Source organism: Colossoma macropomum, unplaced genomic scaffold, assembly GCF_904425465.1.
Source record: "Colossoma macropomum unplaced genomic scaffold, Colossoma_macropomum, whole genome shotgun sequence".
NCBI lineage: Eukaryota > Metazoa > Chordata > Actinopteri > Characiformes > Serrasalmidae > Colossoma > Colossoma macropomum.
The window spans coordinates 116,867-140,856 of NW_023494899.1; the positions used below are offsets into that span (position 1 = coordinate 116,867).

General features: G+C 41.6%; 3 protein-coding genes across 3 annotated transcripts; all 3 read left to right on the forward strand.

Annotated features, from left to right (window-relative positions):
* The first annotated feature begins 3,829 nt into the window (after nt 1–3,829).
* Nucleotides 3,830–11,080, forward strand: LOC118800475 (butyrophilin-like protein 1). Its single transcript, XM_036560723.1, has 4 exons — nt 3,830–4,012; nt 8,720–8,782; nt 8,990–9,316; nt 10,814–11,080. The coding sequence occupies exons 2-4, from the start codon at nt 8,764–8,766 to the stop codon at nt 10,831–10,833; spliced, it is 366 nt and encodes a 121-aa protein (XP_036416616.1). The 5' UTR covers nt 3,830–4,012; nt 8,720–8,763; the 3' UTR covers nt 10,834–11,080.
* A 977-nt stretch (nt 11,081–12,057) lies between these two features.
* Nucleotides 12,058–15,132, forward strand: LOC118800465 (golgin subfamily A member 6-like protein 22). Its single transcript, XM_036560709.1, has 4 exons — nt 12,058–12,082; nt 14,011–14,478; nt 14,552–14,620; nt 15,116–15,132. The coding sequence occupies exons 1-4, from the start codon at nt 12,058–12,060 to the stop codon at nt 15,130–15,132; spliced, it is 579 nt and encodes a 192-aa protein (XP_036416602.1).
* A 727-nt stretch (nt 15,133–15,859) lies between these two features.
* On the forward strand, nt 15,860–23,990 carry LOC118800468 (calponin homology domain-containing protein DDB_G0272472-like). Its single transcript, XM_036560712.1, has 3 exons — nt 15,860–16,567; nt 22,523–22,594; nt 22,697–23,990. The coding sequence occupies exons 1-3, from the start codon at nt 15,916–15,918 to the stop codon at nt 23,962–23,964; spliced, it is 1,992 nt and encodes a 663-aa protein (XP_036416605.1). The 5' UTR covers nt 15,860–15,915; the 3' UTR covers nt 23,965–23,990.

The window sequence follows — 23,990 nt, forward strand, 5'->3', positions numbered from 1 at the left end:
TTATATATTTTCCTTTTAGATTTCAGTGTAAAAAATGTAACCTTTTTTATTTCATATTTCAGTAAAAAAAATTACAATATTTTTATACAGTGTTTGTACTGAATGTTTGTACCGTATTTAGTCTAAAAATACCATGGAGAGATTAAACAGGAGTCCTTAAACTGGAATGTTTAGGTATTTTACAGCTTTTAACACTTTGAGATATTTAGATGTCTTTTCAGTTCTGGTCAGATGAAAAGGAAAACCAGCACTACCAGTTTAAGGGCTCCATCCTTTATAGAGTGGATGTCCGGTAAATTCTAAGTTTAAGGTAAACAGCATAGTTCAAATTTCCAAAGAACAACAATCCTTTATAAAAAGTTATGAAAAATCGTTCACAGATGAACAGAACTGCAGTGACTGTGTGTTTGGTATAGTGTAGTGGGTAACACCTCTGCCTTCTGTGCTGTAGACTGGGGTTTAATCCCTGCCTGGGTAAACATCCTACACTATACCAATAAGAGTCCTTGTGCAAGACCCCTAACACTACCTTCACCTACCTGTGTGAAAATGATCAAATTGTAAGTCGCTCTGCCAAATGCTGTAAATGTAAATGAGGCAGCATGTTAGAAATGGCGGCTCCGTGAGCAGCTCCAGTCGCTGCTGCATTGCATGTAAAGCAGGGGTCTCCAAACTGCGGCCCTTAGTCCATTTTTAATTGGCTCACAGCAAATTCTGAAAATATAATGGAATATGGCCCACACATGAAATTTGTGCTTAACTGTATTGTACTTCTTAGTTTTAACACTAGGTGGAGCTACTGTTTTGAACGAGGCATGGATCTCCATCCTCATCATGATGTGTTGATTCATATTTCAGTCAATAAACTCATAAAACCTAACTCGGCCTGTAGAGAGCAACAGCAGGTCATACTGTGTGTGCTGATCTTTTTCATTATTCCAGTTACGCTGGATCCTTATATCTGCAAACTGGTTGGGATGTAGCAGAAAACTATTCAGAATACAGAAATTAAGTATCTGTATTCAGTCCATGTTACTGTTTGAAAAGATAGTATTCAGAATGCTGTTTCTCTTTTTATATTTTAGGGGTGTGCGTGCCTATGTCATACATGAATTCAGCATTTTAAATGGTAAATAGGCGGGTGGGGGTGCTCAACAGAGCACAGAGTGCACTAGGAAAAGTTCTCCTATCTGTAGCACAGATCATATGTCTGTTTCTAGTCATTCAAGATAAACATTGTGCGTCGTTCATGAAGCTGAGGTTTACCTTTATGCATATTTCCGTGACACCTCAAATTGTGCAATTAAAACATTAAGATTTAATTAGAAAAATAAGAGAACTGTGCCCTCCTGCTTCATTCAGAATTGGTAGCGAACATTTTTCAGTACAATGTGGACCAAAATCTGCCCACTTTTAAGGATGGAGATGACGTTGTGAGATGGTGGGCTTCTGTCTTTGAAACTGGACAATACTGTAAGGTGGGGAGGTGCCCATAAAGATTGTGCTCATGCTTTGTTTCTAGGTAATAAAACTTTTTTGCTTGACTGAACCACATGGTTTTTTTTTGTTGTTTTTTCCTTTTCTGTAGTTTAATCTAATGTGCACCAGGATTGTTCATTTTCATTTTAAAATCACTAAAATTCTGACTGGTGAGGCCTTTAAACTCGACTACAGGAGATTCTGTTTTCTCAACTACCCTTTTCACTTCTCCAGAGTTTTCATGACTAATAGATCTGCTTCCTTGGTGGATCCCCATCTTATACAACTGAAGTTTAAAATATTAATTTTAGTAAAATCCTGTTTCAGTGTCTCTTTTTTCTCACTTCTAGGCCCCTCCCACCCACCACTTTGCAGCTACAGGAGCTTCTCGCCAGGAGTGAACAAAGTACAAAACCACTGAACTTGAGTAAAAATAGAAATTCTCTTTATAAAATATGATTTGAGTTAAATTGAAGTCAGTGTTAATCAGATATCATACTGCATTGAAATTATTGTTTGATATTTTATTTACATATTTATTTGGAAAAGTGGAAGGTAATGGTAAAACAAGAATTTAGTGTTTTATGTATAATCCATTGTGTTTAATATGTTCATGGATATCAACTAACGGTTGCAGTTATATTATTTTGATGAATACTTCAAGATGATGTCAACAGTCAGAAAACACTTCAAAAACACAATCCAAACCAAAATTCCAGAGCTACAGGTCATAACCAGGAAGAAAACACAAAATACACCACTACAGAAATGTAAGGAAGAACCAAAGCAAGACCTCTCACTGAACTCATGTCTGAACAGAATCTAAATACTCCACTAAACAGCCACTGATTAGGAGCAGGTGTGACATGAAACTCAATACTCAGGACAGTTAGACCTCCGTTGGTGAGGAGGAGAATGGCCAGCAGATGTGACACTGGGGAGGGCTGGGTGGCTGCAAACATCAAAGTTAATGGTTCATGTCTGTAGCTAAGTCTCCTGAACAGAAAGTATTCATCACAATTAACATATTTTCTATAATATTTTTTACTTTTGATAGCTATATCATTTAAAAGCAGGTACTGAAGCACAAATGTTGACTGAAAACCTCTGTACAAGTAATATTCAACCAAGAGTGTTTCAGCTTTTACTCAAGCTTGTAAAACTTGTCTTACATAATAATTAAGAGGCTGTGTACTTTGTCCACACTGCTATTCACTGACCATTTAAGACCAGAAGAGGTCAGGAACAAAAAGGTATCTGTATTTTTTGGTATGTAAGCAACGTCTTTACTGGATTTGAGAGGCTTGAATGCTTATACAAATTTAATTAGTCAACAGAAATATGTCTGTATCTGTTTCAGTTGTTGAAGTTAGACTTTTAAACCTTTACCAAATGTTCTGTCTTCCTAAAGATATCCATCTGGTTCTTAACAGATCAGGACTTACAGCTTGACCCAGGTGCTTTCACTTATAGTATTGTTTATAGTATTGCTCTTCATATTATATATACATATTTCATTATATGTTTTACTACATCTTTTAGCATTCAATGTTGCCAATATTATGTATTTTATGATGTATTTAGAACTATGGCTCATATGCTTTGCTTTTTTCTTTACTTTGCAAAACTGTTGCATGAAAACAAGAGCTTTCAAGATTGTGTGCTTTTGTGAAAATGTAGTACATTATGATTCACATTAACATGCTCCTTCTTGTATTCTATTGCATATGCCTTTTCTTTTTCTTATTATTGATTTGCATGTTTATTTTTCATACTCTCTTTTGGACTATTGTCATCTTTATGTTTTGTCTGAAATGTTTGTTACTATTTTTGCTTTCTTTTTCTTTCAGTAGCAAGTGTTTTGTGCAAGCTAAAAAATGTTTTCACAGTGTTTCTGTATAATGATCATCTGTTTTCATTCCATAACAGTTAATAGTCCTTTCTCTTTCTGTTTAACCATCATCACTTTATTATTACTGAGATATTTTACTGAGATATTTTGAAAGACAAATAAAGAGAAAACTGTCACAGTGATGAAAAATAAAACTGAACTTCTTTACTGAATATGTAGCAGAAACCACATGACATTGTTATTATACTGTTATTAATATTGTTTGTTTTTGTTTTAATATTGTCATATAAATCATTAGATATCATGTCAGTTTGGAAACTGTAGACATATTTTATTAACCTATTTTTTCGTTGGTCACTCTCACAGTTATCTGATCAAATCTGCCCCCCTGTCTGTTTCTGATGAACAATATTTTGGGAGGATTTGGAAAAGTTGCTGTGCTGGAAATTCTCGAACCAATCTGGCAACCCAGACTGGAATGACGATAAAAGTAAAAGTAGTCGCTGCTTCTTCCGCTCTGGACGCTGAAGTGGAGAGTCGTGTGTGAGATTAGTAGAGAGTTTAAACTCGGTCTTATTATTATGGATCTGCTGTTGTAGACAAAAACCTGATATGAACTGATTTAAAATGTGGACATATTTGACCACCAGCAGCGATATGACTGTATGAAGAACAGCGAAGGTAAGAGCAGTTAGCATCATGCTAATCAGGATAAAGACCAATGTGAACATCAAACCTGAGTGGAAAATAAGTACAGAAATCTCTCTCTCTCTCTCTCTCTCTCTCTCTCTCTCTCTCTCTCGTGCGCATGTGCGGGCGTCTGAGGTGGAGCGGAGTGTGTGTGAGAGCGGCTGGGTTCTTTCTGGCTTTATTCTTTCCCTTTAATTTGTTGATTTCCCCTTTTTCCCCTTAGATGTAGGTCAGGGCTTACAGAGCGGGGGGGGCGTTAGGTGAGGGATTGTGGGGGGGTAATGGATCTCGCCTGTAGTGCTCTGTGGAGGAGTGCAGTTTAGCTCTGGGGGGTTATAAAGCCATCAAGTCTGCCTCCCGCATGAACAGCGCTGTTCTGTTTTAGATGAGGTAGTGAAGGTGAACGCGCTGGTGGAGCGGGGCAGTGTGGTAAAAGACACCCACAATGCTGTGTTTCCCTCGTTAATCCGGCGAAAAAAGTTACCCCGAGCATCTTCTCCCCGTTTATTAAAGACGAAGTCCTGCTGCGCGAGCTCTCTCGGCTCGGCCAGATTGTTTCGGTGATTCATAAAATCCCCCTGGGCCGTAAATCTCCAATCAGATCTGCTTCAATATAGAGTCTCATTCAGAAGAGGGTTTTATGGTTCTGAAAAATGACGTGGATGAGCTGAACTTGGCACTGAGATTTAAGATCTATGACTTTGAAAATGTTTTTTTTTTTTGCCACGACCGAATGAAGTGTTTCGGTTGGGGCTTGGAAGGGCACCTAGTGCGGGACTGCCCGGGTACGGCCGCGGGATTCGGCCTGAGCCCAGCCGCGCAGAAGTGGCTTCGGCCGTCGGGACTCAGGTGGGAGCCTCGGCAGAGGAGGCGGGAGAAGCAGCAACAGATCATGGGCAGAGTAAGGTGAGCGAGACGGGAACGAGGGGCAGAGTGTAAGGGTGGGTATCACTGAGGAACAGGGCAGTGTAGACGAGGAACAACACACAGAAACGGAACAGGTGGGGCAGTGCGAGGGTCCAAAGGGGGCAGAATCTGTGTTTAAAAGGCCGGCCAACAGGCCGGCGCGCTAGATAGACAAATAAAAGTGCAGTGTCTTTATCTGGGTCTCGGAGTGAGGGAGTGAGGGGGGCTACGGGGAGTGAATCGGAGCGCGACTCCTCTGACTCTTCGCTTTTTGAGAAGCGCGTGTCCGCAGCGGGGTTTACAGCCCGGAGCAGGAGCGCCGATTTCTGAATGAAACGAAAGGTAAGAGAAACGTCAATGTTGAAAGTATTTTCCAAATTTAGATCTGTTCATACAATCGGCGAGGGCGTTGATGAAAAGTGAGGAGGAGGGGGAGCAGAGGAGCCTGAGATACATCGTCTGAAAATCTAGTGCTGAAAGTCTGAACCCAACTCGTGGATGTGGATGAGGCTGCGAAGGACTGAAGTGCTCTTTTTCTCAGCTTTAATGTTGAGCTGGCTTCTGTTTCTACTCTTCTTTGGGATGTGTGATATTAAAATTTCTGCTCAATCTGAATGGAGCGAGAGACGCGAGAAAAAGAGCAGTTCTGTACGAGTTGTTGAAAGTTGCCATGGTTCAGGAGACACACAGTGACCGCGTGAACGAGGTGGACTGGCAGGGAGTGGGAGGGCAGGGTCGTTTTAAGCCATGGGAGCCCCAGCAGTGCAGATGTGGCTGTGCTCTTTTCTAAGGCCTTCTTGCCTCAGTCTTGTGATTATAAGGAAGTGGTGGAGGGACGGCTTCTGAAAGATTCTGCGAAGTTTGTGTGTTTATGCACCAGTAACACCCAGAGAGAGCTCTGCATTTTTAGAAAAGCTCTCACAGACTTTAGTTGAGTGTGACACCGATCAATACTTGGTGTTGGGGGGTGATTTTAATTGCACAGGTAGTGTTTTAGATAGGAATCGTATAGAGTCAGATCCGGCTTCAAGGCGTATTTTGAATAGTATAATTGAGATTCATGATTCGGCTGATGTGTGGCGCACTAAGCATATCTCTGCTCGACAATACACATGGGCACATGTACGTGACGGATTTGTCTCTTTGACTAGGCTGGATAGGATTTATTGTTTTAAATATCATCTGCAGATTTTTAAGCACAGCACAATTACACCTGTTGGTTTTACTGATCATAGTATGGTGACCGGGAGGATCTATCAGTTCAGGGAAATCCAGGAGTGCATACTGCCACATGACACATACTTCTGGGACACATGGAGGCTGAGAAAGGATAAATATGTAGCAGGAATGGTGGGATGTTGGCAAAATTCAAATACAGCAGTTTTGTAAACAGTACACTCTTGGTGTCACTTCCAGTATCATCAAGGCTGCTACAGAGCTTGAAAATGACATTATGTTTCTTCAGAATCTAGTAGATTCTGGGGGGACTGTTGCCATATCCAGACACTTCGTAACAGAAAAACAGCTTTAGCAGACCTGCTAGGGGTGAGAGCACAGGGGGCATTGATAAGATCTCATTTTCGAAACATTTCGGAGATGGATGCCCCATCAAAGGTTTTCTTCAGTTTGGAGAAGAAAATGGACAGAGCAGGTTCATTCATAGCCATCGCTCAGCTGACGGCCAAGAACTCAAAGACCCAGCGGAGGTCAGGGGGAGGGCAGTGGAGTTTTTTTTCAAAGCTTTACTCCAGTGAGTATAGGGAGGACCAGTCAGTATCACAACAGTTTCATGAGGGGTTGCCACAGGTGGCACCTGAGCAAAATGAAGAGTTGGTGTGAGTGATTACCATGAAGGAGCTGCACGTAGCTTAATGACAGCTTTGTTGGAGGACAACTGACGTAAAGCTGTAGGACAGCAGTCTTCACCCTACTGGCCAAGAAAGGTGACATCAGTGAGGTCAAAAACTGGAGGCCTGTGAGCTTGCTGTGAACTGACTACAAGATCCTCTCTAAAGTTTTGGCTAATCGCTTAAAGAAGGTGATGGGGAAGGTTACACACACGGATCAGGCCTACTGTGTTCCTGGCAGGTACACTGGCAATTTTTGATAATATATCTCTTATTAGAGATATCTTAGAAGTGTCTGGGTTAGGGCACCAGTTTGGGCTCATTTCTTTGGACCAAATAAAGGCCTTTGATAGGGTTGAGCATCAGTACTTGTGGGATACCTTTAGGGCATTTGGGTTTTCCCCCAGCTTTGTTTCAATGGTGAGGGTGCTCTACAGTGACATCGAGAGTGTGCTGAAGGTCAACGGTGGTTTGTGCGCTCCTTTAAAAGTCGGGAGGGGAATCAGACAGGGTTGCTCATTGTCAGGAATGCTATATGCTATAGCTATTGAGCCCATGCTCCACCGTCTCTTAGCGGCGGCCTATGCTGATGATGTGGTTGTAGGGATTACTGGAGATAGCGATGTTAATGTTTTAAGTGCCATTATACATGATTTTGGAATTGTTTCTTCCATAAAAGTTAACTGAGGAAAAAGTATGGGTTTGTTGGTGGGAAACTGGCAAGGAGGAGAGCCAACATTGCCAGGGGGGCTGGTTTGGTCTAAGGGGGGTTTGGTTTGGCTGTCCTTAAGCTTCACAAGTCTTTAACTGGGATTCAGACTCTCATTGTTGATTTTATGTGGGATAAACTTCATTGGGTTAGACAAAGTGTTTTATGCTTGTCTAGAGATGAAGGGGGGGCAGGGCCTTATACACCTCGACAGTCGGAAAGCAACTTTTAGATTATAGTTCCTACAAAAGTTTTTATATGGTTCTGTGGATGCTCTTTGGGGATCTATGGCAGGTTTTGTTTTACGCAAGGCTGAAGGCTTAGGACTGGAGGGCAGTGTTTTTCTACTACAAACTGATGAACTGTCTCTTTTCGGACTTCCCTCCTTTTATGTCAGTGTCTTTAAAGCATGGCAGTTGTATAAGTTGGAGAAGCAGACCTCTTATGACCCCCTTTACTAGCTTCTATGGGAGCCAGTTATCCATGGAGCAAGACTGTCACTCATGGAAGGAGGGGCCTGAAGGCTGTCTGAGAGGATTAGGAAGGTGGGTCTGGTTACGAAACCTGCATGGAGGGCGCTCTACAAACCACCGTTGACCAAGTCAGCTGGGGACATGCAATGGAGAGTTTTACATGGCATAGTTGCTGTGAGTGCTTTTGTCTCTATTTTAAACCCTGCAGTCTCCTCAGCGTGTCTGTTCTGTTCACTGAGGAAAACAGTGTGCCATTGTTTTACACAGTGTGTAAGGTTGAATGGGTTGTTTAAGATTTTAAGTTCACTTTTTATTGTTTTTGGTGAATGTTTTAATCTCAATGCTTTTTTTTTCGTTTTCCATATTGTCAAAAATGGATGAATAAGTGCCAGTTGATTAGTTTTATTTTAGGTCAGGCTAAAGTAGCGATTTATTTTAGTGGAAAGAAGAAGCTGGACTCTGGTCTGAACTGTGATGTCTGCGAGGTCTTTAAAAGCCTGGTATGGTCAAGAATTAAGATTGATTTTGGTTTCTATAAGATAATGTAGGGCTATGAGGGCTTTGAGCTGGTGTGGAATTATGATGAGTTTCTCTGCACCATATATGACGGTGTTTTGACTTTTTCTAATGTCTTAATATAAGACATTTATTTATTTTTGATTGTTGATGTCTTTCTGTGTGATTAATTGATGGTCAATAACGGATGGTAAACTCTCTCTCTCTCTCTCTCTCTCTCTCTCTCTCTCTCTCTCTCTTTCTGTAGGATTGTATTAGTGTGAATCTGTAGGAGGAGATAAAGAGATAAAAATGGCGGCTGCGAGAAACAGTAAGTTAAACTTCCAGAACCTACGAAAGGTTTTACTGTGAACATCATTAAATAATATTCAATCAGAGAGTTTATTTTTATTGTGGAGACACACGAGACACAACTGTTAATGTGTGTGTGTGTGTGTGTTTGTGTGTGTGTGTGTGTGTGTGTGTGTGTGTGTGTGTTTGTGTGTGTGTGTGTGTGTGTGTGTGTGTTTCTACACAGATGAGTTTAAACTCTTTGGTCCTCGAGAAAGAGAGCGTCAGTTTGGCTCTGTGGTCACTCTCTCCTGTCACCTGTCACCTGAAATCAGTGCTGTTGCCATGGAGATCAGGTGGTTTAAAGGGACGAACTGTGTTTGTGTCTATAAGAACCGGCAGGTGACAGAGGGGAGGGGCTACAAGGGCAGAGTGAGTCTGTTCATTCAGGAGCTGCAGAGAGGAACCATCTCCTTACAGATCAGAGACTGTAGATTGACAGATAGTGGAGATTATCTGTGTCAGATCATCAATGGAGACACAACAGAGGAGTGTACTGTAAATGTGTGGGGCAGTAAGTATTGCTGAAGTTCACTCTACATAAAGTCATCATCATCATCAGCGTCTCATCTCAGAATGAAAGATGAAGAGACAGAAATGAAAAACACAGATGTTCAGAATGGTGTTGTGTTCAGATAAAGGAGGTAAAACATACAGAGGATAAATGATGTTAATGTGGAGTGAAGGACAGATGGAGCATTTCAGTAGAAAAAACAGAATTTGAACTTCTGTAACAACAAAATAAACATTTTAGATGAAAAAATAAAACAGAAATTATATTATTAAAATATTATATTTAATGTGTGACGTCACTACAGGCTGCTGACTGACTCACAAAAATCCTGTTCTTAACTAATTAAAGCTGCAGATCTACAAACTACAGACACTAAAAGGGGCGTGTTCAGAGTTGAGCTGCGCGTAGTGAGGAGATAAAACCGAAACTGCGCATCTTTATTCACACTTCAGTCGTATCTGTGGACTCGCGTGCTGTTCAGACTCAGAGTTCACCAATAAAGAGGCGAGTCTCAGTTCTCCGATTCAGTCCCTGAACTTCAGCTCATTTCTCTTGAGGGATGTTTACTCCCGTCAGGAGCTGTATTAGGTCAAGCGCCCCCGTCTGACTGATTTGACGAAACTACAATATTTCAAACTGAAATTCAAGTCTGAGTGTAAAATACAAACAAACAAATCAAGGCCAATTTTAAATATCATGTAAATGAATGCAATATTTATCAAAACAGTAAAATAAAATATACATAGACAATTCAGGCATCTGATCAGGATGCCCCCTGAACGCCTCCCGGTGGGGGTTTACCAGCCACAGCCTACTGGGACGAGACCCCGGGGTCATCCTAGGACCCACTGGAGGGATTATATCTCCATGTTGGCCTGGGAGGGACTTGGGGTCCCCTGGAATGAGCTGGAGGAAGTTGCAGGGGACAGGGTTGTCTGGGATTCTCTGCTTTCCCAACTAAATGATTTGCATTTTGTTTTTATTTACATTTTGCACAGCATCACAACTTTTTTGGAAATGGGGTTGTATTTATTTTGCTGAGCTGCAGGTAAAACTCTAATACAGAAGCTCTGTGTGAGGAACTGATGGGTCTGTTAGTCGTTCATTTAGAGAGAGTTTATGTGGTTCTTTAGTGAAGAATCCTTCATGATCTGTTCCTGACTGACACTATATTAGTTAATAATAGTTATTATATCAGTTCATCTTTTAGTTCATATATCAGTTAATCTTAGTTATTATATTAGTTAATCTGTCTGTTCATTCTGTAAATGTACTTTATCTGATTTTAACTGCTGCTGGAATAAAAAAAGAAAAAAATTGTACTGAAAGCACTGAGTGACAATTCCGTAGTGAAGGATGAAGAACTACATTACAGATGAGAAAAGGAGATTCTGATAAGGAGATAAAGAGTTAAAAAGACTGAAATATTATAATTGTAAAAGTGTTTCTCATGGAGGTTTGACTAACTTTGTGTTTCCTTCTGTTTTTATTCCACAGCACGGTTGGTAAGTAAATAACTGTGTTTTCTTCTTTCTCTGCTGGTAGTGACTGATTTTATACTCTTATCACATGAACTACATTCAATACAGACATCAAGCAGCTACATAATATTGAGTTTCAGGTAAATTTCACATGATGAACAAAGTCTCTGATCTCAGAATGAAAGCTTTTGACTTCATCTCCCTCCTTCCTTCCCACAATGCTCCTGTGCATAATCCCATTGCACTGCAGAAATGTAGAGACAGTGAAGTTCACTGATGAGAAAAAGACACAACAAATAAAAGCAGTCTGGCTCTGTTGGGAGTGATGTCACTGTTCTTATGTGATGATGGAATATTTTTGAGTCGTTCCATCATCATTATCATTAACAAGCTTCTCCTAGGCCAACTTGGAGATATAGAGGACCAAACCACCTCAACTGGCTCCTCTCAAAGCCGAGGAGTAGCAGCTCTACTCCGAACTCCTCCCGGATGACCAAGCTCCCTATCAAGCACCCTATTAAGTAGAGTGTAGCCCACCAATACACCTACGTTTGTAGTACATAGGTGTATTGTAGCCTACGAATACAAGCTCATTTCCACTGCTTGTATTCGTAATCTCATTCTTTCGGTCATTACCCACAGCTCATGACCATAGGTGAAGGTTGGGATGTAGACTGACTGGTAAACTGAGAGCTTTCCCTTATGGCTCAGCTCCCTCTTCACCGCTGCCGCCTGTCCCAGGCTGCGGCCGATCTCACAATCCCACTTCATCTAATTAATGTTCTGGAGGTCAAATTTGTTCACTAATCAGTTTCTCCTCTCCAGAGTTTCTTCATCCAGCAGGTGAGTTCACTGATTAATAAATAGAATTAACTTAAATTAACTTAAAGAATTAACTTTAACTCAAGTTGTATTAGTATGTAATAAGAAACTAATAAAGCAGTTAATGTTATATATTATGTATTATATAATGTAAATATTATGTTGTTTCTGATCACTGTATTAACTCCCTTATCATCACCCTAACAACTGTTGATTTGTTGTCAGATGTTCAGTTTAACTCCTGTTATAAAATCCTGCTCTAACTCTGCTTTAATCTCTTCTTCACCTGAGTTTAAATATTTCAATCAGCAGAGTCTCTACTGTTAGTAATATCAGCTCTCAGTGATTCATACTGACACCAACCATCATCACATCTTCACTCTGTTTTATTCTCTTCTACAGAGTGACAGAGAATGGACAGAAGAGGAGAGAAAGAAAATGAAGGACTCTTTTCAGCTTATGGGTGAGTTTTAAAGGAGATTTTTTAAAATAAAACCCACTCATAGTTAAACCTGTGAAATTTGAATGGAGTAACTTTCTCAAAACCATTTCTTTTATTTATTAAATTTATGATAATAATGAAAAATATTAGTTTTTAATACAATTTCATGAAAAGTTCTGTGGTTCTTCACTCTGATCAGCAGTATTCACTGAGTTTCAGTCTTGAATCAGTGATCTTAGCTCATCTCTGTGTGACTCTGTGTAGCTGCTGTGAGAGTGCAGATGGTGTCAGATGATGAGGGAGGTGTCTGATACGTCTGAAGGAGGAAGCTGTATTTAGTAATCTTCGCATTAAATGCAGTGATTTGATGAACAGTGGAACAGAGAGTAGAATAACTTTAACTAAAACACATTCTACTGCTGTCAGCTTTGCTCAGATCATTAAAGCCTCAGTTAGAAATCAGTGCAGCTGTGCAGGCTGGTGTGAGTTTCTGCAGTAACAGGATTTCTGTTGGAGATCCTGTTGCTCCTGTTCTAAATTCTTTGCTTTTATCTGATCATCTTCTTTAGTGAACTGGTCTTGTGTAACAGCAAGAGATTGTGCCACTACAGTTAATACAAGTGTTGTAAACTAACTTTACTTCCAGTTTAGTTATATACTTTAAAAACCCTGTATGAAGTGCTAAGTTACTTAAAATATATAGGTAAACAGCAAGATAAGAAATATTAGCACTTAGACAGAAATAGGACACAGATGCAAAAAGAAGAAGTATGAGTATTGACAATACAGAAGCAGCTTCACAAGAATCAATCAGCTTCAAAAAGAAGACCTTTATGAATGAACATAAACTCAATTATAACTCTGTTTCACCAAGTTATCTACAATTAACAGACACAATTAACAGATTACACATTTGATTATGGTGAAAATCCAGATATACACCGATCAGGCATAACATTATGACCACCTCCTTGTTTCTACGCTCACTGTCCATTTTATCAGCTCCACTTACTATATAGGTGCACTTTGTAGTTCTACAGTTACAGACTGTGGTCCATCTGTTTCTCTGCATACTTTGTTAGCCCCCTTTTACTCTGTTCTTCAGTGGTCAGGACCCCCATGGACCCTCACAGAGCAGGTACTATTTGGGTGGTGGATCATTCTCGTGCGTTAGAGTGTGTTGTGCTGGTCTGAGTGGATCAGACACAGCAGTGCTGCTGGAGTTTTTAAACACCTCAGTGTCACTGCTGGACTGAGAATAGTCCACCAACCAAAAATATCCATCCGACAGCGTCCTGTGGCCACTGATGAATGACTAGAGGATGACCAACACAAACTGTGCAGCAGCAGATGAGCTATCATCAACATCTACTTTACATCTACAAGGTGGACTGACAAGGTAGGAGTGTCTAATATAGTGGACAGTGAGTGGACACAGTGTTTTCAGCAGCACTGCTGTGTCTGATCCACTCGTACCAGCACAACACACACTAACACACCACCACCACGTCAGTGTTGCTGAGAATGATCCACCACCCAAATAGTACCTGCTCTGTGGGGGTCCATGGGGGTCCTGACCACTGAAGAACAGGGTAAAAGGGGGCTAACAAAGTATGCAGAGAAACAGATGGACTACAGTCTGTAATTGTAGAACTACAGAGTGCACCTATATAGTAAGTGGAGCTGATAAAATGGACAGTGAGTGTAGAAACAAGGAGGTGGTCATAATGTTATGCCTGATCGGTGTATATCTGGATTTTCACCATAATCAAATGTGTAATCAGTGTGTTAATTGTAGATAACTTGGTGAAACAGAGTTATAATTGAGTTTATGTTCATTCATAAAGGTCTTCTTTCTTTTTGGTCATAATGTTATGCCTGATCGGTGTATATGGATCAATGTGCTGCTCAGATGCGTCTTGGATGTTAAATGAATGTGTTTCTCACAGAGTTTTCAGATGAAGCCAAACTCTATAAAGATATAGAGAGTATTTTAATGGAGAGAAATGCACAGCTGATAGAAAAAGACAAACAAATACAAGAGAAAGAAAAACTTCTGACAAAAATCACAGAGACACTTCAGATGAAGGACAAGATGCTGGAAGAGAAAGAAACACTTCTTCAGGAGACGAAAGAAAAACTGGAACAAATGGCCAAAAAGACTCAGACACAGCCTAAAGATAAAGACTCACAACTGGAGAATCAGATCAAACTGCTGAGAGAGAAAGAGACTCTACTGGAGATCACAGTGAAAGAGGAGGAAAGCAGTAAAAAGCAGCTGGAGACTCTGAGAAAGGAACTGCAGGACAAGAGCAGCAAACTACAGGAGATGATGATCCTACTGGAACAACAGAAAACTGAACTCACCCGTCAGCAGGAAGAGTTAGAAGAGAAAGAACAACAACTGAAACACACAGGTAAGAATTTAAGACACAGACTGATTGTAAAATATCTGACTGATAAATTAATATTCTGTCTTTATCATTTCAGCACAACAGAATTCTGACCTACAGACTGAAACTGAAACCCTGAAAACTCTCCTTTCATCACAGACGACTGGTGAGTTTTCAGATTTAAAGATTTAAATCTTTACTTACTAAATTAGTAAATATAATTAAGTAACAACACTATGAAATATAGGTATAATACATGTAATTGAGTCTGCCAGTCAGATGTTTGGACACACCCATCTTAATATTTATTTTCTATAATCTTTATCAATGTCATGGTTTCCTCTTTGTTCAGAGTGTGTCTGTTTCCTCCCCTCTGTTGTAGCCATGTGCCTTTTGTTTACTTTTACCATGTGTTTTTGTTGTTGTGTTGTTCTGTCTCCTCCCTTGTCCTACTCCCTTATCTGCTCCACCTGCCTGTAGCTCCGTCTCCTCATTAGTCCCAGGTGTTTCTTGTTTTTCCTCAGTGTATTTATACCCCTGTGTTTGTTCAGTCTCTTTGTCTTGCACTGTGGATGTTCCTCTGTTGCTTGTTTTCTTTGATCTTTTTGTTTGGTTTTATTTCATTATGGACTTATCTGATCTTCCAACTTCTCCTTCTCAGTTTCTGGACTCTGTTAACTCTAATTTCAATAAAAGCAACTCATACCTGCATCCCGCCTCCAATGTTACAATCAAAAGTCTCTTTCTTAAATGCAAGAAAGTGTAAACAAGTGTGCTAAGCTGCATCAAGAGAAAGGAAGGCTGAGTTCTAAAATCATCTGAAGTATATGATATTTTGATTTGTTTGACACTGTTTATTGTTTCTGCGTGATTTTGTGTTACTTTATCTTCACTTTAATTCTAAAATTTGAGAAAATATATAAAAAAGATAAACTCTTATATGAGAGAAAGTGTGTCTATATGTCTCCAAACTTTTGACTTGTAATTATATTTATTTGTTGTTAATGAATCTTTACTATTAATTTCCTCATTAACATATTTATTTTTTTCCTTATTTTTATAGATTTTCTTCCCAGCTTTCTTAACAGAGAGATAAAATCTATTCCACTTTAACCCTTTAAACACCCAGAACCCACTGATGGGTCCAAAGTGTTATCACACACTTATATAACATAAGAATAGATCAGCCAGTTTGCTTTGAAGTTGTAGTTACTGAACTATAAGCCTTAACTAATAAGCTTAACATTTTAAGGGGCTAATATTTCCTTACTTGTTAAATCTCAGTTCTGTGTATCTGTCATCTTGGCAAACTGAATTGTTCTAACAGATTTAACTGAAAAAAACAAACAGCTCAAAGAAACAAAACACATTCTATCTGAGAGAAATACACAGCTAATGGAGAGAGAAAAACAATTGGAGGAGAAAGACAGACTTCTGACAGAAAATACAACAACACTTCAGATGAAGGAGAAGATTTTAGAAGAGAAAGACAAACTTCTCACAGAGACACAAGATGAACTGAGACAAACAACAAAGACATTAGAGAATCATAGAATACAAATGGAAGAAATGGAGAAAAGACTTGTGGAGAAAGATGAAGAATTAAAAGAGACAAAACAAGAACTGAAAGATAAAAACACGATTATAAAAGAACATTTAGAGACTGTTGATACGAGAGATTCATTATTAAAGGAAACTAATGAAAGATTAGAAAGTGTTAATAAACAGCTTAAAGATAAAGACTCACAACTGGAGAATCAGATCAAACTGCTGAGAGAGAAAGAGACTCTACTGGAGATCACAGTGAAAGAGGAGGAAAGCAGTAAAAAGCAGCTGGAGACTCTGAGAAAGGAACTGCAGGACAAGAGCAGCAAACTACAGGAGATGATGATCCTACTGGAACAACAGAAAACTGAAGTGAGTGAAAAAGACAAACAGCTTGAAGAGAAGGAGAGACTTCTAAGTGAGAGAAACACACAGCTAATGGAAAGAGACAAGCAGGTTGAGGAGAAAGACAGACTTCTAGAGGAGAGAAACAAGCAGCTGCAAGAGAGAACAGATCCAGACTCAGCAGCTCCAGCCAGGAGAAGGAAAAAGATTGAGCCTCTAGAATGTAAGTGACTACTCAGGTTGGCTGAAGATGCTTAAAATTTCAAAATCTAAATGTTTAAAATATGTACTTTACTATGAAGATGCAATATGATTGAGTAAATTTTGAGTAAAGTTATAGATCTGCAAGGTAAGGAACAAAACTGAGTAAAAGTAGGATAAATTGAGCAGGTTCTGCTGCAGCCGTTACTGCAGGAACTCTTTACCTAAAGGAGGAGCAGCTGAGCTGCTGTGCTGAACCAGAGGAGATCCACGCTGAGGACAAAGAGACGCTACTCGCTATAATAACACTTATATTCAGCTGTGGTACCCTTTTAATCACTCCAAATAACAAACATAGTTATTTAATTCTTGACATTTATTAATTTCACAAATCAAAAACATAAAAACTTGTAAAACAATTTAACAAGCATAGCAAAAATATTAGATTTTTAAAAAATACATTTAAACTTCTCTTCAGTGATCATTAGTCGTTAAGACTAAACCAGACATTCAAAGACAAAATTACCAAGATTGAGGCTGTAACGTTTGAACAGAAAGCAGACGCTCGTGGTTTGAAAACAAAAAGGAAGCTTTACTTGGGGAATCAGGGATGAACATCGTAGTCAGATGACAAGCATGGGTCAGTTCCAGAAAACACAGCAAGATGAGAATGCTACCATAACAGACTACCATAAAAGGGCAAAACAGGTCGAAGTCCACAAAACAAGCAAAGGGTCAAAATCACCAATCCAAATAACCAGGCAGAAGTACAAAAGGGCAAATCCAAAAACAGAGTCAGAGAAAACGATAAGAATAAAGTCATAACCAGGAAAACAATCACAAAGAAAACGCTCAGTAGTTTCGTAGAGAAAGCAATACCTTGCAAAGATTCTAACTAAAGCCTGGGCTTAAATATTATCTAAAACAGCTGCAAAGCATTAGTATTCAGGCGAACTTGAGCGATGATTGGAGGATGAGGATCTCTCCGGAGTCATGTGACTTTGCTGAGGAATCTGGGAAATGGAGTTCGTGTCAGAACATGCGAGCGAGGGATCCGTCTGATGAGTGGCAGGAAGCGTGACAGTACCCCCCTCCAAAGAGTCCTGGCGGGCCTTGGTACGAGGGCGACCAGGACGACCACCGAGCCCCCCACCGGACCTCTGAACAGGGGCGGAACCAGAACCGTCGAGGCGCTGGACGGATGGGGTTTGATCATGGTGTCTCCGCAAACGCGCCACAAGGGAGGCAGGGGGCCCCTTACGTGGGCGACCCCTGGAACGTGGAGCAGGCTTTACCGGGTGCTGGCTGTGAAAGTCTGCGACAAGACCTGGATCCAAAACGTCTTTAGCCAGCACCCAACTCTGCTCCTCAGGACCGTAACCCTCCCAATCCACCAGATATTGCAACAGTCCACCCCGCCTCCTGGAGTCCAGCAACCTCCGAACAGCATAGACTGGGGCCTCATCTATCACCTCCGGCGGGGGTGGTGTGACGTCCAGCGACACCTCGTCCAATGGGCCTGCAACAACAGGTTTAAGAAGGGACACATGAAAAGACCATGAAACTCTAAACCTAGGGGGTAATTCTAACCTATAAGTCACCTCGTTAATCCTTTTAACAACTTTAAATGGTCCAATATATTTAGGTTGGAGCTTTCCACTTCCCTCCGTCTGGCGAAAGTCTCTCATGGCCAGGCAGACGCGATCACCAGGTTGGTAGACAGGCGTTTCACCTCTGTGCCGGTCGGCCTGTTTTGTTCCTTTGTAGGACAGTCTCTATGCGTCTGTGCGTCTGTTCCCAGACCTGTTCACTCCAGCTCACCCAGTCATCCACAGCCGGAACCTCTGTCACTGAACCTGTCCATGGTGCTAAGGGTGGCTGATAGCCCAAAAAACACTGAAAAGGAGTCATCCCTGTGGTAGAGCTGGTTAGAGAATTTTGGGCTATTTCGGCCCAGGCTAAAAACCTATACCAATCAGAAGGGTTGTCATAGCAAAAAATTCTCAAAAACTTGCCTAGCTCTTGGTTCATACGTTCACATTGTCCTACTCCAATGTGCTCAAAAAACGTGAACTGTGACCCACGATCAGAAACAATGTCCTCCGGGATCCCAAACAGCCTAAATACATGATTAAACAAGGCTTCAGCAGTCTGGAAAGCACTTGGAATGTTTTGAAATGGAATGAATCTGACTCCCCTTGAAAATCTATCAATCACTGTAAGGATGGTGTTAAAACCTTGCGAATCTGAAAGGTCAGTCAGAAAGTCAATGGCTACATGAGACCAAGGTCTGGCAGGTATCGGAAGGGGCATTAGCTTGCCTGCAGGTAGGGTTTTCGGGGTCTTACATTGTGAGCAAGTGGAGCTGTGAGCTAATAGCTGATGTGTTTGTGTCTCCCCAGGGTGGCCCGAAGTAAGAGATGAATGGGCCCAAGTTATCAACCTATTAAGACATTGTGGGGGTACATACTTTCTTCCTGCAGGACACTGATTAGGAATGGAAGTGTTAACTAAAGCAGCTTCTATATCATCATCCATTTCCCAGCGTATCGATGAAAGGATCACTTCTGGGGGTATAATGGGTTTAGCGTTCTCCAGCTCTGTGTTGACACTGTCTCTTTGATGTATGTGGGAAAGAGCGTTGGCCTTGGTATTACGAGATCCTGATAGATAAGTGATGCTGAAATTGAAACGGGCAAAAAACAGTGACCATTGAGCTTGACGAGCATTCAATCTCCAGGCATTCCTAAGATATTCTAAATTCTAGTGATCAGTGAGCACGGTGAAAGGATGGTTTGCTCCCTCAAGCCAATGTCTCCACTCTTCTAAGGCTAATTTTACAGCTAATAATTCTCTATCACCAATACCATAGTTCATTTCTGCTGGCGACAACTTGTGGAAATAAAAGGCGATCGGATGCAATTTCTGAGGGGACCCAGTTCTCTGCGACAAAACTGCTCCTACGCCAGTCTCTGATGCGTCCACTTCTACCACAAAAGGTTGGGAAGGATCGGCGTGTTTGAGAATGGGAGCTGTGGTAAAAGCTGCTTTGAGACGTTGAAAGGCAGCCTCTGCTTGCTCTGACCAGCGGATCTTTTTTTGCGAACCTTTTAATAGGGAAGTAAGAGGAGCTGTGATAGTGCTGAAATTTCTAATGAACCTCCTATAGAAATTTGCGAATCCCAAAAATCTTTGCAACTCCTTGACTGAAGTGGGAGCGGGCCAATTTACCACTGCATCAACCTTGTGATCATTCATTATCTCTCCCTGATTACTAACGACATATCCTAAGAAGTCGACAAACTCCAAGTTGAACTTGCGTTTTTCTCTTTCAACATATAGATTATTGTCCAATAGCCTCTTCAAAACTGCACGGACATGTTGCACATGAGTCTCCTGGTCTGGTGAGTAAACGAGAATATCGTCTAGATATGCAATGACAAAGTTCCCTAGCATATCCCGCAGTACCTCATTTATGAAAGCTTGGAAAACAGAGGGCGCTATAGAGAGCCCGAATGGCATCACGAGGTATTCATAGTGCCCCCTAGTGGTCATGAAGGCCATCTTCCACTCGTCTCCCTCTCTGACTCTGATCAGATTATAGGCACTTCTAAGATCTAGCTTAGTGAACACCTTAGCCACTTTTAATTGTTCTAAAGCCACTGGAACCAGGGGAAGCGGATAGGAATAGGGCTTGGTGATTTGATTCAGGGCTCTATAGTCTATACAAGGGCGCAGTCCTCCATCTTTTTTCTTTATAAAGAAGAAACTAGAGGAGATTGGGGAAGTGGATGGCCGAATAAACCCTTGTGTTAAAGCCTCCTGAATGTATACATCTAGGGCTTTCTGTTCTTCTTGGGTCAATGGATACACTCTGGCCTTGGGGAAAGTAGGATTATCTAGCAACTCGATAGCACAATCATATGGCCGATGTGGTGGTAACTTGGTAGCGTTCATTTTATTGAAAACTTCTCTAAGGTCTAGAAACTCAGGTGGGATTTGAATTGGGGCTTCCACATCAGGACTTTCTACAGATGTAGATAACATGGAGACTACTGGAGGGGTCATGCAAGTGAGTAGGCATTTGTCAGACCACTTTGTGATAGTGTGTTCTGACCAGGAAATCAAAGGATTGTGTCTCTCTAGCCATGGGAGTCCTAAAATCAGTTAGAACTCAGAATGTTCTAAAACTAAAAAAGACAATGTCTCTTGGTGGAGAGCGCTGGTCCGTACAACGATGGGAGTGGTGATTTTGTAGATGGTCCCGACTCCAACGGGTCCTCCATCTAGCGCTGCCACCTTTAACACGTCCTGAAGACTTTCCACAGGAATCTTCAGCTGTTCCACGATCCGGGCATGAATGAAGTTCCCTTCTGCTCCGGAATCTAGGAGGGCTGAAACAAGAGAATCGGATTGGCAGCAGATACTGACAGGTAATATAAAAGACTCACCACATTAGCATGCGGAGTGTACTCCACGTGCTGTCCAAGGGTTGGCGCCATGTTCTAAGGAGGCCTCACTCTACACTCTCTTATCTGATGTCCCGGGTTCCCACAGTATAAGCAGAGGTTGTTTGTGAGCCTGCGAAGTCTTTCTTCTGGTGTCAATCGCGTTGAATCGCACTGCATGGGTTCTGTGGCTTCAGGTGATTCTGGTGGGCTCCCTATTCTGGAGAGGATTCTTCTGTGGTTTCTATCAGGCGAGTTCATTCAATATCTCCTGGTTGAGTCCTTGTCTGAACATTACTAAAAGGGCTGCTCCATTCCAGCCAGTACTCCTGCTAGAGTCTGAAATTCTAGGGAATAATCGACCACTGAATGAGCTCCTTGTTTAAGTTTAGCCAATAATTCCCCACTGATCCTGCCTTCATAAGGATGATCAAAAACCGTTTTGAATTCACTAAGGAATTGGACATAACAAACGGTGAATCCTGTTCCAGCTAGCGATAGCCCGCTCTAACACTTTACCTGCTAACCTTGATACAATGAAGGATATCTTAGCCTGGTCATTACTAGCAGGGGAATTGTCAAAAAACACAGTACACTGGAGCAAAAAGCCTCTACATTTGTCAGGGTTACCCTCAAACTTATCTGGTTTACTAACCGGGAAAGTAGTAAATGTGGTCGACATGGGAGCCAACGGAGTCGCGATGTTTACTTCAGGTTCAGTCACGCTGAGATTCTGGAGTTGAGTACTCAGTTCTTTGACACTAGTGACGAGCTGCGCCAACTGGGACTGTTGTTCAGCTTGCTGATGAGCTAACGTCTCCAGCGAGTGAGTTACCCCGGACAGAACCTGCTGATGCCTGCCGAGTAGTTGTCCTTGCTCCGTCAATGCCTTTTGGAAAGCTTCCGGATCCACCATCTGCATAGGTGGCGAGGTATTCTGTAACGTTTGAACAGAAAGCAGACGCCCACGGTTTGAAAACAAAAAGGAAGCTTTACTTGGGGAACCAGGGATGAGCACCGTAGTCAGATAACGAGCATGGGTCAGTTCCAGAAAACACAGCAAGATGAGAATGGCTACCATAACAGACAAGGGCAAAACAGGTCGAAGTTCACAAAACAAGCAAAGGGTCACCAATCCAAATAACCAGGCAGAAGTACAAAATGGCAAATCCAAAAACAGAGTCAGAGAAAACGATAAGAATAAAGTCATAACCAAAGAAAACGCTCAGTAGTTTCGTAGAGAAAGCAATACCTCGCAAAGATTCTAACTAAAGCCCGGGCTTAAATATTATCTAAAACAGCTGCAAAGCATTAGTATTCAGGCGAACTTGAGCGATGATTGAAGGATGAGGATCTCTCCGGAGTCATGTGACTTTGCTGAGGAGTCTGGGAAATGGAGTTCGTGTCAGAACATGCGAGCGAGAGAACTAGCTCCGTCTGATGAGTGGCAGGGAGCGTGACAGTGGCACCCAATGTGAACAAGTAGTCAGTGACATAATCTCCTTTTTGCTGTTTGTTCTGTTTAATAGTGAGTGGAGAGACTTCAGAATCTGCAGCACCACTCAGGAGAAGAGACAGTCTGCAGGGACTTCCTCCAAAAAGTAATGTTTCCAGTTTCATACAGTATCTTAAATAGTTATATAAATATAATAATCGCCATCACACAGTAAGACATTAAATTCCTTATACTTGTTGATTTACAGTGAGTGGAGAATCCTCTAGTTCAGCCTCTCCAGTGTCAGTTCCTGTAGCAGAGCTCAGGCTGGTGCTGCTGGGGAGGACTGAATGTGGGAAGAGAGCAGCAGGAAACACCATCCTGGGCAGAGAGGAGAGGAGCCAGGCTGGAGCGTCTACAGTGAGGCAGCAGAGTGAGAGCAGACAGGGGGAGGTGGCTGGGAGGCAGGTGACTGTGGTGGACACTCCTGACTGGTTCTGTCCTGGACTCTCTCTGGAGGAGCTGAGACAGGACGTGGGACTCTGTGTCGGTCTGTCCGCCCCAGGACCCCACGCCTTCCTCCTAGTCATACCAGTGAAGCAGTCTACAGGAGAGGAGAGAGGCATGCTGGAGAAAATGGAGGAGATCTTCGGAGAGAGATGTTGGAGGAACACCATGATCCTTTTCACTGATGAAGTCCAAGAGAAGAACATTGAAGAGTTTATCCAGTCAGGAAACCAGGAGGTCCAGAGACTTGTAGAGAAATGTAGGAACAGGTTTCACTGTCTCAGCATTAAGGAGAGTGGAGATGGTTCTCAAACCTCAGAGCTGCTAGAGAAGATAGAGAAGATGGTGGAAGGAAACAGAGAGAAATTCTACAGCAGTGAGATCTACCTGGAGACAGAATCTCAGATCAGAACAATGGAGATAAAGATCATGACAGAAAGAGAAGAAAAGAAGCTCAAAGAAGAAAAAGAAATGAAAGAAAAACTAGAAAAGGAGGTGCAGAACTCTCTGAGAAAGATAGAGGGAGCAGTACAAGAGCACGAAGGAGAGATCAAACAACTAAATGACCGAACAACTGAGCTAGAGAGAAGAATGAAAGAAGAGAGGAGTGAAGAGAAAAAGAGAGAACTGGAACGAGAGCTAGAACGAGAATTAGAGAGAAGAACAGAAATGGAAGGAAAAGTGAAGAGACTAAAAGAAAAGAGAGAGAGGGAGAGGAGAGAGATGGAGGAGAGACACAGACAGGACATGGAGGAGATCAGGGAGACGTATGAAGGAGAAGCCAGAATGGAGGCAGAGAGGAACCTCATGAAGATCATCCTGCCTGAACTCCAGAGAAACATTTTGGTCTCAAAGTCAAAGATGCAGGAAGAGTTCAGCAGACAGATGGAGGAGAAGGACAGAGAGCTGGAGACACTGAGACTCAGAGTGAGAGAACTTAGTAACACTTTACTGGAGGAGGTCCATAAATATTCAGGAGGAGCTGCTCAGGAGCAGAAGGAGGTCAGTAGGAGACTCTCAACATGCTGAGAGAGCTTCTCTACTGCTGGACATAC

What these genes read in the sequence shown, in the direction of transcription:
- LOC118800475 (XM_036560723.1), top strand. An exon ending in TACTGTAAATGTGTGGGGCA is followed by an intron (nt 9,317 to 10,813) that starts GTAAGTATTGCT and finishes TTTATTCCACAG; the next exon opens with CACGGTTGGTAAGTAAATAA.
- LOC118800465 (XM_036560709.1), top strand. Translation starts at nt 12,058, where the DNA reads ATGAAGGACTCTTTTCAGCTTATGG. An exon ending in GGACTCTTTTCAGCTTATGG is followed by an intron (nt 12,083 to 14,010) that starts GTGAGTTTTAAA and finishes TGTTTCTCACAG; the next exon opens with AGTTTTCAGATGAAGCCAAA. An exon ending in ACAACAACTGAAACACACAG is followed by an intron (nt 14,479 to 14,551) that starts GTAAGAATTTAA and finishes TTATCATTTCAG; the next exon opens with CACAACAGAATTCTGACCTA.
- LOC118800468 (XM_036560712.1), top strand. Translation starts at nt 15,916, where the DNA reads ATGAAGGAGAAGATTTTAGAAGAGAAAGACAAACTTCTCACAGAGACA. An exon ending in AAAGATTGAGCCTCTAGAAT is followed by an intron (nt 16,568 to 22,522) that starts GTAAGTGACTAC and finishes TCTGTTTAATAG; the next exon opens with TGAGTGGAGAGACTTCAGAA. An exon ending in GCAGGGACTTCCTCCAAAAA is followed by an intron (nt 22,595 to 22,696) that starts GTAATGTTTCCA and finishes GTTGATTTACAG; the next exon opens with TGAGTGGAGAATCCTCTAGT.